Source organism: Amblyomma maculatum, chromosome 9 (genome assembly GCF_055883805.1).
Source record: "Amblyomma maculatum isolate TAMU_Amacu chromosome 9, ASM5588380v1, whole genome shotgun sequence".
Classification (NCBI taxonomy): Eukaryota; Metazoa; Arthropoda; class Arachnida; order Ixodida; family Ixodidae; genus Amblyomma; species Amblyomma maculatum.
In genome coordinates, this window is record NC_139352.1 from 40,815,967 (window position 1) to 40,830,333 (window position 14,367).

Consider the following 14,367-nt stretch of genomic DNA (forward strand, 5'->3'; position numbering starts at 1 on the left):
GAGTATATTTGAGTTTATTTTACAGCGGTAGCGTTAAGACTCGGTGCGCGAAAATCAAGCACCGGCGGCTGTTCGTCAGCGCAGGCGTTGTCAGCGAGAAATTACGCTTATGGCGATGGCAGGCGGTAGCTGGCAGTATGACATAACCGAGCGAGGTTTTCACATGATAGGCCCTTCAGTGATATATTTTTATGGCTAATATTATATTGCTTCTACTCTCTTATTTTGCGACAATTATTGGTTTTACATCGCAGTTCTCGGATACAGCCTTGATACATTGAAAGGTAAATCTTCCCCTACATTACAAAAGTGGCTTCAAGTGATAGGTATTTTATTAAGACCTTACATGCTACAAACAACACAAAACATTGAAGACTTCACTTCACTTTTGTTCTATATAAATACGTTAACTTGTTTTTTGAAGTAATAAAGAAGCAAGCATGATCTTTCTAGCAGAGCTACGATGTTTCTCTGTAACTTTGATGATAACGAATCAAATAATCTTGATTATTTCGATGAAACAGAAATGGGAGCAATCAGAATAGTACAACACTCCGAAATAGGGCTTGCGTGGAAAAAAAAAATTACAAACCATTTTTCAGATGACTCAAAGTTGTTTTGAGTGATTTGTTTTTGTCCGTACGGTTTTAATTTCCCTAAGAAAAATTCTGCCCTCCATTTCGACAGCAATGCTAAGAAAGTGGGAATGTTGCTTATCCATGATGGTCTCTGAAATCAAGTATAAAAGTATGCAAATGCAGGAATTAAACGCTATATGTCAGCGCAGTCATGAAGAGGTTGCAGTGTTTTAACGAACTTTATATATAACAACATCCAATATTGGAAAATCACACTTCTCGCATGCGTCTTATGTATTGTAATTTAGGTACAATTCCAAAAGTGGATTGAGTCCGATATTCGTTTCTCAGGCTGTCCAGATGCCAGCCACATTGAGGGGTACGTACCCCACCGGTTCCGTCGTGTCCCTCCTGGCTGTCGACTGTGGCACGCTGGCGTTGAGCACGATGGTCTTCCCAATGCCCCTGGGTGGCCTCATCACCCTGCCCGTCCTTTTGTGGCTCTTGGCGCAGAGGGCGGGGGCCGTACCCACGCTCTGCTGCACAGCCTGGATACTTGCCGTGTTCGTGATGCCCTTCTGCGCATTCAGATTTCAAAAGAAATTCTGGGTAAGTTTACAGAATGCTGATTTATACGAAGTCGGCTGCACTGCTCATCTAAATAGTATATTTTATTGCTGCCTGAGAGGTAACACACTTTATAAAACATGAACAAAGTTACATTTACTGCCAAATTTTCAACTGACTCGAATGTAGCACTATATATGAGAATTTTCCATTATTGATTTGGCAGCCTGGAGCAGATAATATAATTTTGACTAGCGTTCTAGAGGGCGGTCTTCTTAGTGTGACAACAGCAAAGAATTTCATTTGCCATCTCCCACTGACTAGATCTGTAAAGAAGTTTTTCCGTTTCATTAGTTAAGGTGCTGACCAGCTCTTTGAAATTATTTCCTCAACAAAGGAACAGAACAGAATCAACACGGAGGGCATCATATCTAGTAACCTTTTCTGGCGCTTAAGAAAAAAAAAAAAGCCATGCCCGTGCATTTTCTATGCATTCTTAGCACATCACAGTCTAACTGTATCCTTATAGAGTATTTTATCCAGTATGGGACATTTGCCTAGCAAAACAATGTACAGCTGAGGTTCGAAGGTATAGGTTCCACTGGGCATCAACAAATACGGATGCAACCAATAAAGTGTCTTGCTTGATATTGAATTAGCTCTTTTTGTTGGTGACATGCACCCGCAAAAAACAGTAATTCGGCGGCATAGATGACAGCAAGCGTGCTCGGTGGTCGTTGAAATATAAATTTCCGTTGCACTAGAGAGTGCTTAACTTAAATTCTGTGAAGAGCTGGATAAATTGGACGAAGAACATTCCGGAACAACGTCAGAGCAGTCGCGATTTGCTGAAATAATTCGAGATATATCCATACGCATATCGCTCTACAAATAAATGGATTAAGCCACGTCTCGACGATTTTAAGCATGAAAAAAGCGCGCGAGATCCTTCTGGCTGCGGCAAGCAAAATAGCAGTGCTTGAAGTCAGCACTTCTTGGCAGCAGCAAATAAAGAACACAATGGCTGGAATCATTCTGTTGACAACATTGAAAATATTAGGGTGCCTGCACACAAACCTAATGATTTCCGGGCGTTAGCGATGAAAAATGCATTGCACAGGCACTCTCTGTGCATAGGACGTAGTTATCACAAAACTACGCTAATGCGCTTGGAGTTTCGTCGGCCGGGGTGGTGAGTGGTAAGACGCCCGACTACTGTACCGGAGTACCCGGGTTCGAACCCGACCTCGGAGGCTGCGTTTCGATGGAGGCGAAACGAAGAGGCGTCCGTATGCTGTGCGATGTCAGCGCACGTTAAATGCCCCAGGTGATCAAAATTACTCCGTAACCCTCCACTACGGCTCCTCTTTCTCTCTTTCTACTGTCACTCCCACCTTCCTTCCTTCCCTTACGGCGCGGTTGAGGTGTCCACAGAAAACAAGTGAGACAGTTACCGTGCATTTCCCTTTCTAAAATAATCAGAATTCTTAGAAGTAAACTGTAATGCTTGAAATTCTCAAAGTTGCTCTTTCTGCTGATCTGAGAACCCCTACTCTATGTTCAGCTATTTTGCTGCATGTTATTGCAGCCGCTGACCTCTGAATGATTACGAAGGTGCTTACTCCGAGTTTCCATCGTTTTAGTAGCCACTTCCAGTTTAGGCGTTTCTGCCAATCAGATGACTCGAGGTCATGAAGATAACACTTTTGAAAACGACGCCTGCTCATAATACAGACCCTAAACTATGTGTTATTAATAGCGAAGCTTCTTTTCAGTTGAAGCGTTTAAACACTATGCCTTAGGGACCTGTTTTGAAGCTATAGTATGCAATAAAGTTACGTCACTAGTACCATTTAGTGGCACAGAAGACAACGTCAGCAGTGCAAGCCATATCAGGCACTGTTATGGCGATTATTTATGCTTACAACTTTTCGCCGTGCTACATGCACCGAAAAATGAACTCTACTTTGATGCAGGTGCTTACTCTCTCTAGGTGCAGGTCCGCGAGTGATATGAAAAATCCTAGTCTAACAGTAAGTGTCTATCAGAAGCGCATTGACAGTCCCATTGGTCGTGGTTTTAATTAACTGTATAAAAACTGTTCTGAGCGTCGAAAGAAGCCAAAAAAGGGCGTAAAGCTACTTTTCAGTGCTTGAATACAAATACACTTGGTGGTTTGTAACTCCTCCGTATGCCGAATTTTGAGGGTAAAATAGTTATAGACACAGAAACACTGTATATCCACGCTCCGAGCAATATTGTACTCCCAATAAAAAACCAAAACGCTTTGGCTTTTAAGAACATTCATTTCTTCATTCAGCAATGTGATTGAGCTCTCTGACATGTCTGCTGTCTTTTCTCGTAGCAATCGCAGATGAAGACTCGAGAGGAACGCATCAAAAGCCTGTCAGACCTGTTCGCCTCCATCCGTACAGTAAAAATGTACGCTTGGGAAACAGCCTTGCAAGAGACCGTGCAGCGGCTGCGCACCGTCGAGCTCTCATGGCTGTTCAAGGCGAACCTGCTAGATGGAATCCTTGATTCTGTTTACACCGCTTCTAGCTCCGTGGTACGTAAAGACATATTCATTTTTTTTATTGTTTCAAAAATCAGAGGTGTTGGGAGGGAAGGAAGCACCGGATATTCTCCGCAGCACCTAGCTCCTTAGCGAGACACTAGAAGGTAAATTCTGAGTTCACACTAATATGGCGATAGCAAACATGAATTTCTACAGAAAACAAGGGTTATAACTGCACGAATGTTGCTTAACAGAGATGACTGTATATAATGGAAGCAGAGGGCTGAAGCAAACGAAGATCCGAAGAAAAAAAAAAACGGTGTGTACAGTACTTGATCTGTAATAAACTGAAAATGGCCGCTTCGGTGAAAGCAGAATAAAGGGTGGTAAACAACAAAAGATCACGAGAGGCAAAAGGTGGTTTTCATGGCATTGTTATTGTTGTTGCGACTGAAGGATGAAGGAAAAGAAAATGCACATACCACCACAAAGGTTAGGGCAATACAACTTTGGACCAGAATTTGTGCTGCGGGAAAGTAATAGCAGCATCCAATTCACAAACCGCACGCTAGAGCTGACGAACAGTGAATATGTTACACAATGCTAACCCCTGCATATTGTTTTCAGGCCTTCACATCACCATTAGACGATCGGTTTATGAGAAGCCTTAATCCATGGTCGAAATGTCGGCTTAAGCTGATATAGCTCCCTTGCTCGCTCCCATGAGCGAGAGCGAAAATGGCAGGGAGAATAAAAAAAACTAAGAGAAATTCGTGAGAGCGAATAGGTGTTAGAGGAGGCTCCGCTCGCTAGGTCATGTTTCGACAAGGGGGCACACAAAGATTGGTGTGTAGGTTCTCCAACAAAACACTACTCATCATGACCGTAGTGAGGTACTGGCGAAGCTCTGATCAAATCACTAGTTTCGTCAACATGGCCTACACGTTATTTTTACCTTTTAAATTTTGAGGCATAATGATTTTCAGTTTTTAGATGCGTGTAATTTTTACAACACAGAGAAATTCAGAGAAAAATGGCTCCCAGAAATTTGAAGAAAAATGTTTTGCTAGGGACATGTATGCGTTGCCCTTTCAAAACGTCGTCGACCGTTTAAATGAAACAGGTGAAGTCAGAAACCAAAATATTTTCATGCATGCCTATACAGTGGTGCGTCAATTAGGAAAAAAACAATAACAGTTCATTTGAAACCATTGCTGTGCCCACCACATGTATATGTATATTAGAAGCGAAGCCAAGGCGGGGTTCAGTTACTTCCGAAGTCTTTTTCAGTGATTAAGGTCGGACGGGATGCTGCGTAGTAATGGGTTCGAAAGAACGCCAGGAAACGTTACCAAGATCTAACCTGTCATATCGCGCAACCATGTCCTACATCTGCTGGTCGTGTTATTTGGGATAACCACCTGCTATATTAAAATTATAGCAGCTGCTACGTTAGGCAACTACTATTATTTAGGCGAAAGGCTAAGGTCGCGAAAACATGTCCACAAAACTTGGAGGCAAGACATGGAGACAAAATATGGCAGCAAAATGCAGCGTGTGATATGACATCACATAAGATGAGACTGGTAGTAATGAATGTGTATGTAATGACAAGTACTATATAAGTGCCATTTGACTCATTATAGTTGGCTGATAAGACATTTTCACTTATCATAAATCAGTCAGATCGGAGATCCAATTTTCATGTCTGTGGAGTCCATGACTTGCTAAGTCAATCGAGGTATTGACCATGACTAGCTTGTAGTCATGACTATGAAAGGTGCTGGGTCATGACACGTAAAAATGGCGAGTCAAGACACCTAAAGTGCTTAGTCAGGACACTCAAAATATATGATTCATGACACTCTAGGAGCTAATAAAGAGCAGCCAAAGCCCAAGCATTCACATTTCTGCAATGAAGATCTGTGCAATGCTCTTCACATGATTCACGACTGCAATTTGAGCAAAAATAAACAATCACCCTGCGAGCAAAGACTTCGTATATTAATGGTGGCCGTGAAGAAACTTCTCCTTTTTCTATCTCTTCTTTGTCTATTTATTGCGAAATCGCTCATAATACGGAGAGCCGTGAGGCGGAAAGACTTGTCAGCCACAACTGGACCCGACTCCTGATTAGCCCGGCATTTCGTGATGTCAAGGGTCATGCACACTGTCGCGATTGCTTTTTTTTAGCCGATATTTATTGCCTCAGGGCATCAGCAGGTTATGAGATGAAGGATGAATAAATGATTAAATGAATGGAAAAAGGTTGGCTGATTTTATGAAGTACACAAGTGAGCGATGATGAGGTCCCTGCGTCCAAGTGACGTATGAGGCAGGATTGGTTGCTGAAAGGCCAGCTATGCTCAGGTGCCGGATTCGTGTTGGCTTGAGTGCTGGGCAGTCCCACAGCAAGTGGTGGATGTCGGCCTCGACATCTTCGTTGTTACAGATCGGGCATCCTGGGCGAGGATATAAGTGTTGGAAGTATGACCACGTCTTAGTTACTGCTGGTGTAAGGGCAACACCGACCCGGATCCTCCTAAGCGCAACCTCCTCTGCACGGGTGAGACCGCGGGGAAGGGATATCGCACACGGAGGGATAAGTGCACGTGTGCGGCGCCGGAGGTGCTCCTTTCTTGACAAAAGGAGGGTAGCGTCGACTTCGAGAAGCCGTGGGATTGATGCGTCTTGGTTCACGAGGCGGGTTGCAAAATCAGCTTGACGTTTGGAAGGCAGCAGATCCCGTGGGACCCTCTCAATGCGTATTGATTGTGGGATGCGCGCTGCAAGCTGGTGGATGTCCTGGCAAATTTTAGGGCAGCGGCTGACACGTCGGAGCAGACGTACTGCTTGAAGTGCGTCAGTGCGGATGACAACGTGGGCTGTAGGGAGCATGGTTATAGAAGTCACGGAGCAGAGTGCCTCCTGAACTGCCGCAAGCTCAGCGCAGAAAGATGTAAGTGGTTCCGAAAGCTGAAACGTAGTTGTATGATTCAGGCTAGGCGATATTTCAAACAGCGTTTTCGCTTCGTTACATCCGTCTAACCAAAAAGCTGTTTTTGGCAAGTTGGAAGTAGTTCATACCGTTGGACAGGCGTCTCCGCGCGGTGTATTTTTTGCGCTAGTCCACGATATAGTCTGGTTCCGGCCTTGCCTTCTAATGCTTACCGATATATCCACGTGACTGGTCCTAAACATCAGCGCCAGCGCTGCGTTTCTTTCCTTGCAATGTCGAGAACACTAGCTCGTCACAGACGTTTTTTTGGTTCGACAATAGACATTCCTTAATTTTGCATTGCTAGTCATTGGCTTTACAGAGTAATTTAACAGTGCGTGAGCTTCAGTTTCTTTGAACAAATTTTAGTGAGCAGAAAGCGTTGCGTTACGCCGATCGTTCGTATATATTTTCCAGCCAAAGTCACCAAGTTGAAGCGTTATTTGATAGCCCCCATGGGGGAGACGAAAAGGTAAATTTTTTGCTCACCAGAATTCTTTAACATGGACAAAGACTGCTCAGCCTGCGGCCCTTTTCTTCACAAACGCTAGTCTATACGCTATGAAGGAAGCCTTTTCACAGGTACTAATCGGTGCTTAGAATCATAACGTCCGTGATTACCCCCACTTGAAAATAAGGTCGGAAGCTGAAATGCCATACTGTCACTTTTGAGCCATCAGCGCAAAGCAATTCTATCGAGTCAGCGAGGTAAATCATTCATTGACCGCCAGGAACTCCAAATGTTTTGACACTTGTTGTTGAGTACTGACTTAAGTCAGAAGTCGAAACCTATATGGATTATTGCCTTCGTACTTTTCGTAGATTTATAAAAATACATTTAAAATGGACAACAAAATATTTAAGAAATATGATTTGAGAGAATGCTGTACCTAAATTTTGTTAGTTTAAATGTGCATTGCTTCCTTTTTGCAGCTGACAATTATCTTATTCTTGACGCTGTACTTCTTTGAACCGAACATCGCTTTGACCCCAGAGCTGTCATTTTCTTGCATATACCTCCTCTATGTCACCGAGTTGACGCTCAATTCTACAGCTCTACTCTTCAGAAATGGACGTCAGGTATGTCTCCAAACTGTGCATGAAGAAGTGGATGGTGCAATGCTATATTTCGTGTTCCATATGGCCGTAAACTTTACAATATCAAAAGTTCTAGCTTTCTGTTGGAAGTTGTTGGCTATAGAAACATTTTCTTGCCAATTTTTTGACCGCATGAGTCTCAGTTGTTTACTCAATGCCAGTTCTTACCTAATCATGTGTATGGGTTATTGGCGCGGCGCAAGTCATGCTTTGTTATTCTATTGTTTTAGCGTTCACACATCACAGGAATAATTTTATGGATGGATGATACATAAGAAAACGCAGGAACAAAAACAGCAGCCAGCGCCGGTGAAATTTGATTCCACACCTTAGACGTTGTCCAGTCCACCTGCAAACTGAGGTACAAAGGCGGCTGTTTAATTTTGAAATTTCTTTAGTATTAATGTATCGATGTAAGGAACAGATCCACCATTACCCAAAGCGGCAGCACGTAATACATTCTTCATTACCGCGAGTTTCACATAGAATGTGATGAAGGGGGAAGGTATAGAGCTGTGCAATAATTTTTTTATGTGCTGCCTATGGCTTAAAGACTTGTATGCTCTGAGGTGTGGATGAACACTCTCAATTTTCTCATATTAGCAATATTAGCTCTCATAACTATGTGACAATGAATAGCTCTCGCTTTAGATGAGTCTGTAAGAGCACCGGACAGGAAATTCGTAGGTCGTAATATAGGATACCACAAGCGGCAGTTGGTTGGTTGGTTGGTTGGTTCATAGGAAGGGAAAGGCGCAGTATCTGTCACACTTGCTCTGTGGACACCTGAACCGCGCCGTCAGAGAAGAGATGATGGTTGGTTGGTTTGTGGGGTTTAACGTCCCAAAGCAACTCAGGCTATGAGAGACGCCGTAGTGGAGGACTCCGGAAATTTCGACCACCTGGGGTTCTTTAACGTGCACTGACATCGCACAGCACACGGGCGCCTTGCTTTTCGCCTCCATCGAAAAGCGGCCGCCGAGGCCGGGATTCGATCCCGCGTCCTTGGGAACAGTAGTCGAGCGCCGTAACCACTGCGCCACCCCGGCGGGGTGGGAAGAGATGAAGGTGGGAGTGAAGGTGGATAGAGAGAAAGGGGGGGGGGCATAGTGGAGGGCTACGGAGTAATTTCGACCACTTGGGGATCTTTAACGTGCGCTGACATCGCACAGCACACGGACGCCACTTCGTGTCTTATGTGCAGGAAAACGGCCTTACCTGTTCACCGGCTAAATCAGAACTATTAGTTATAAGGAACAAACAAGCTTCACAGGTAAAGCCAGATTCTCGAGAACCTATCCAGTTACACATTGACAACCATCCGATACCCCCGGTAGCCACGATCAGAGTTCTCGGAATGTTGATTCAGAATAATACGCAGAACACAGAAGCTATACGCCGGCTACGCGTCACGGCGCACCAGATAGGTGGGCTGGTGAGACGCATTGCCACACGTCGCAGGGGTATGAGAGAAGCCGACCTGTGCAGGATTATCCAAGCCTTTATGATAAGCAGAATCATGTACGCTTGCCCGTACTATCATCTGCGTCGTAGGGACGAACATGCACTTAATAGCATAATTAGAACAGCATACAAAGCGGCCCTTAGCTTACCAGTATACGCTAACTCAGATCGACTACTGCAGTTAGGAATTTTTAACACACTATCTGAACTAATTGAAGCCCATAAGACAGCACAAGTGACCCGCCTGTCACGCAGCCTTGCGGGACGCGTAATTCTCGACAAGCTCCACATCCACCCCACTGAGGAGGTGTGCGCAACATCCCATTTATCGGCTGACATAACTAGTAGACTAGTTGTTAAACCAATAGCCAAAAACATGCTACCAGGTAGACATGATGCCCTCAGGAAGACAAGGGCACAGACCCTTGAAAAACAGTACGAGGACGATCCACAAGCAGTGTACGTGGATGCAGCTCAGCACATCAAAAACGGAGCATACGTGGCATGTATGGCCACTCCAAAGTCAACCTTCATTAACGCTATACATTTCATGCTAGCTCCATATGCGAGGCAGAGGAAGTAGCTATCGCACTGGCCATCGCGGATCCCCACACCAAAACTATTCTAAGCTACTCAAAAAGCGCCGTTCAAAATTTCGCCAAAAATTCTGTAAGCGCACTCGCGGCGCGAATTCTGCGCAACCGATCTCTCAATCACAACATCAATCTCGTATGGGTTCCGGCTCACGCGGGTAACTCCGGAAACGAAGGGGTCGACCGTCTAGCCCGAGGCTTAACCAACCGGGAGACGGGAGATCTATCGGGAACGGACGCGCCTGTGGAGGCACCGCGCACATACGCGGAGGTAACAAACTTTTATCGCGAGCTAAGATGCACGTACCCCGCCCCTCACCCCGACCTCGACCGGGCGCAAGCCACGACACTCAGACGCCTACAAACAAAGGCCATTCTTAGCCCCTACCGACTATCGTTAATTACAAACGGAGAATTCAACCCTGCATGCCGGCACTGCGGTGACGGGACGCAGGCCACTCAAGACCATATACTGTGGGAATGCGCCAGCAATCCCCCTCCAAAGACACTCTTGCCAGCTCCCTCAGCGGAGGAATGGGACAAGCTGTTGGCCAGCCCAAGGAAAACTACGCAACTGGCCCTCGTCACGCGAGCTCAAGAGGTCGCTCCCGACTGGAGGCCACCCTAGACTCGCCCCAGCCCGAAATAATTCCTTTCATTTCGTGGCAATAAAAGTTGTTACCACCACCTCCATCGAAACGCAGCCGCCGAGGCCGGGATTCGATCCCGGGAACTCCGGCACAGTAGTCGGGCGTCTTACCACTGCACCACCCCGGCGGGGCAAGCGGCAGTGGCAGATCTTACTTTGTGACAATTTATATTTAACCTGTTTTCTGATTGCTTAGTAATGCATGTCTGCAGCAGAAATGTCACAATTACGTATGTTTACTTCGACATTGCTGACAGTTACCTTTCATGTGGGTATCATGAAGAGCCTCTCATTTCCCTACTGGTTGTTCTTATTTGGAGACTCAAAATGATTTTGTGGTCATGAAACATATGTTTCGCTCCATAGAGGGGTGGGATTGAAAGTGGAAAGAGAGAAAGAGGAGCCGTAGAGGAGGGCTACGGAGTAATTTCGACCACCTGGGGATCTTTACCGTGCGCTGACATCGCACAGCACACGGACGGCTCTTCGTTTCGCCTCCATCGAAACGCAGTCGCCGAGGTCGGGTTCGAACCCGGGTACTCCGGCACAGTAGTCGGGCGTCTTGCCACTGCACCACCCAGGCGGGGCAGTCGGGCGCCTCGTGTTTGATTGATTTATAGCAAGGGAAAGGCGCGGTAACGGTCTCATTTGTTTTTGCGGACACCTGAACCGCGCCGTAAGGGAAGGGAGGAAGGTGGGAGTAAAAGTGGAAGGACTCGTGCGGACACAAGAGAGAATGTAGAGAAGAAAGAAAAAGAAGGAAATACGCGCGCCGCAACAGCCGTACTCAACCACCTAAGCGGTGGCGGGTGCAATGACAGCCTACAACAGATAAAAATTCGGTGGCAGGCTTGTCCGCGCCGCAAGCGGCGTTGACCTGCCAGTCCCAGCCCCGTAGGGCCAGGAACAGCCGCCCTTCATCACCTCCCTGAAACAACTGTGACAGATACTGCGTCTTTCCTTTGCTGTGAACCAATTATTATTAATATTGGTTTACAGCAAGTGAAAGCCGCAATATATGTCGCAATTGTCTCTGTGGACAACAGCCGTGGTCCACCACCTAAGCGGTGGCGGGTGCAATGTCAGCCTACAACAGATAAAAAATGAGAGGTTCTCAGATGTCTCTTAAAAGGATAATGGCGAAAGCCTACCCTTCTATCGTATAATTTGCCTCCCATACTTAGCCTCTTGTCAGCATTCGTTGCGAAGCTGCATGTAATTATAATTTGTTTACAGGCAAAGAAAGGCGCAATATCTATCACACTTTCGCCGGCAAGTGTGAGTTTGGATGGTACACCATCGGTCCTGTTGGCGTGGCGTTCCTTGGTTGGTTCACAGGAAGGGAAAGGCGCAGTAACTGTCACACTTGCTCTGTGGACACCTGAACCGCGCCGTAAAGGAAGGGAGGAAGGTGGGAGTGAAAGTGGAAAGAGAGAAAGGGGAGCCGTAGTGGAGGGCTACGGAGTAATTTCGACCACCTGGGGATCTTTAACGTGCGCTGACATCGCACAGCACACGGACGCCACTTCGTTTCGCCTCCATCGAAACGCAGCCGCCGAGGTCGGGTTCGAACCCGGGAACTCCGGCACAGTAGTCGGGCGTCTTACCACTGCGCCACCCCGGCGGGGCAGCGCCGTGTTCAAATGTGGCATTGTAGATGGCAGGGACGTATCCAGCCTCGGCCAATTAGAATGCCGCAAAAAACGGGGCACACTTTTTCCGCGACAACATGAGCCATTAAAGGCTAGGCCTCCCCGCCGGGGTGGTGCAGTGGTAAGACGCCCGACTACTGTGCCGGAGTAACCGGGTTCGAACCCGACCTCGGCGGCTGCGTTTCGATGGAGGCGAAACGAAGTGGCGTTCGTGTTGGGTGCGATGTCAGCGCACGTTAAAGGTCCCCAGGTGGTCGAAATTACTCCGTAGCCCTCCACTACGGCTCCTCTTTCTCTCTTTCCACTTTCACTCCTATCTTCCTCCCTTCCATTACGGCGCGGTTGCGGTGTCCACAGAAAAACAAGTGAGACAGTTACCGCGCCTTTCCCTTCCTATAAATAAATCAGGCTAGGCCACGCCGCAAGCGGCATTGACCTACCAGTCCCAGCCCTGTAGGGCAAGGAACAGCCACTCTTCATCACCTCTCCCCTGATAGGTTTCCCTTGACGCGGCTGGGGTAGGTAGGTCACCTACGTACCGAATGTTTATCCGTTGTAGGCCGTCATTGCACCCGCCACCGCTACGGTGGTGGATGACGGCTGTTGCGGCGAGCGGCTTTCTTTCCGTCTTCCTTTTCTTTCTTCTCTATTTTCTCTTCTGTCTGCACAAGTCAGCGGAGGTTGTTGTTGTGGCTGCAGGAAGAAAGAAAAGAAAAATGCACGGGCCTGCTACTGGCTCTGTAGCTTAGCCACCTCCACTGCCTCCTGCGGACAGAAGAGAAAATAGACAAGAAAGAAAAGAAGAGGGACAGAAAGACGCGTGCCGCAACAACAGCCGTCGTCCACCACCACCGAAGGGGTGGCGGGTGCAATGACGGCCTACAACAGATAAAAAACTAGTGGCTGGCTAGCCCGCGCCTCAAGCGGCGTTGACCTATCGTCCCAGCCCCGTAGGGCCAGGAACTGCCACCCTTCACCACCTCCCCTGGCTCAGCTACAGAGCCAGTAGCAGGCCCGTGCATTTTCGTTTATGTGAAGCATATTAACGTAAGTTTCGGGCCTTCGCGCGACGCCCGGCGGTGGCCACCATTGACCCTGAAGTGGGGTCACGTGACCTGACGTCACGTGATGACGTCACACCGGCTGCAGATGGGGCCTCATATCGCGCCGTCAGTCGCCTCCTGGCGGTGGCCACCATTGACCTTGAAGTGAGATCACATGATGTGATGTCACGTGATGACGTCACACCAGCTGCAGATGGGGCCTCATATCGCGCCGTCGGACGTCGCCCGGCGGAGGCCTCCACGCTTCGGTTCGCGCCGTCGCGCGCGACGCGGCGGCGGCACCACCATCGCTGCATCATGTGATATGTGACGTCACGCCAGGGATGAAGCGGCGCGCGCCCGCCGTCGCGTCAGCCTCTGTGCCCGCAACCGCGCCAGCGTCTTTGCGCCGGGCGTGTATGCGATCAAGATGCTTACGACGATTAACCTAAAACCACGTCTCCGTTACTTAGCCCCATCCACACTGAGGCAGCTGCTTAACATGCTTCGCATCCACTGGGCTTAACCTTGATAATCCAACATGCATTGAAGTACCCAAGGAAACCCCATGACGTCTAGTGCTCAGTAACCGAATGTTAACAAACAGGTACGACAAATACTGTGTTATGTGGGTAGAGCCCCCGAGTAAGTCTTGCTAGCAAATGAAGCGCAGTACAAATACAGTCGGTGTAGTTCACAACACTCCTACCCTGTGGTCTCTAGCATGTTGTAGGAGAATGAAGATAACGATGCTTACGACACAGCTTATGTCATATTTGTAATCTCCGCATAAGTTATGAGCGGGATTGGTATGCGTGCGTCGCTAGAACCTGACGATTGAGCGGAGCCCCGGGGGAAGAACGTTCAGGCAGCCGCATTAGCGGTCTCTTTCCGCTCCGGAGATTGCAAATCATTTACGTCTTTGCAGGCGGGCACTCCCGGGACCCGCCAAAGGTCTCGACAGATCTTAGGAGGGCCACCTTAGATGGCTCTTATGTGGGTGTTTCCTAAATCCCGCCATACTAAAACACATGAACCCGACATTGACGGGTAGGTGAAAATCCTGCGGGCAGTATGCTGGCCTATGCCACATGGTGTGGGTGTAGGCCTGTCAGCAAGATACAAATATAAAATTTATAAAACAGCCACCTAGGGACGGCTGGGAGGCAGCCTTGTAAAGATCGGACGATGAGGCCTAGCGTGCCCT

The 14,367-nt window shown here is 47.5% G+C and overlaps 1 protein-coding gene across 2 annotated transcripts in view; it reads left to right on the forward strand.

Moving 5' to 3' along the window:
* The window catches only part of LOC146178906 (multidrug resistance protein mrp-7-like), an 87,548-nt gene that overhangs the window by 30,389 nt on the left and 42,792 nt on the right, over positions 1–14,367 (forward strand). For both annotated transcript variants that reach the window (XM_084578649.1, XM_084578650.1), the window contains 3 exons: positions 930–1,187; positions 3,511–3,714; positions 7,595–7,741. In XM_084578649.1, coding sequence (XP_084434775.1) covers positions 930–1,187; positions 3,511–3,714; positions 7,595–7,741 — 609 coding nt within the window. The remainder of the gene's footprint in view (positions 1–929; positions 1,188–3,510; positions 3,715–7,594; positions 7,742–14,367) is intronic.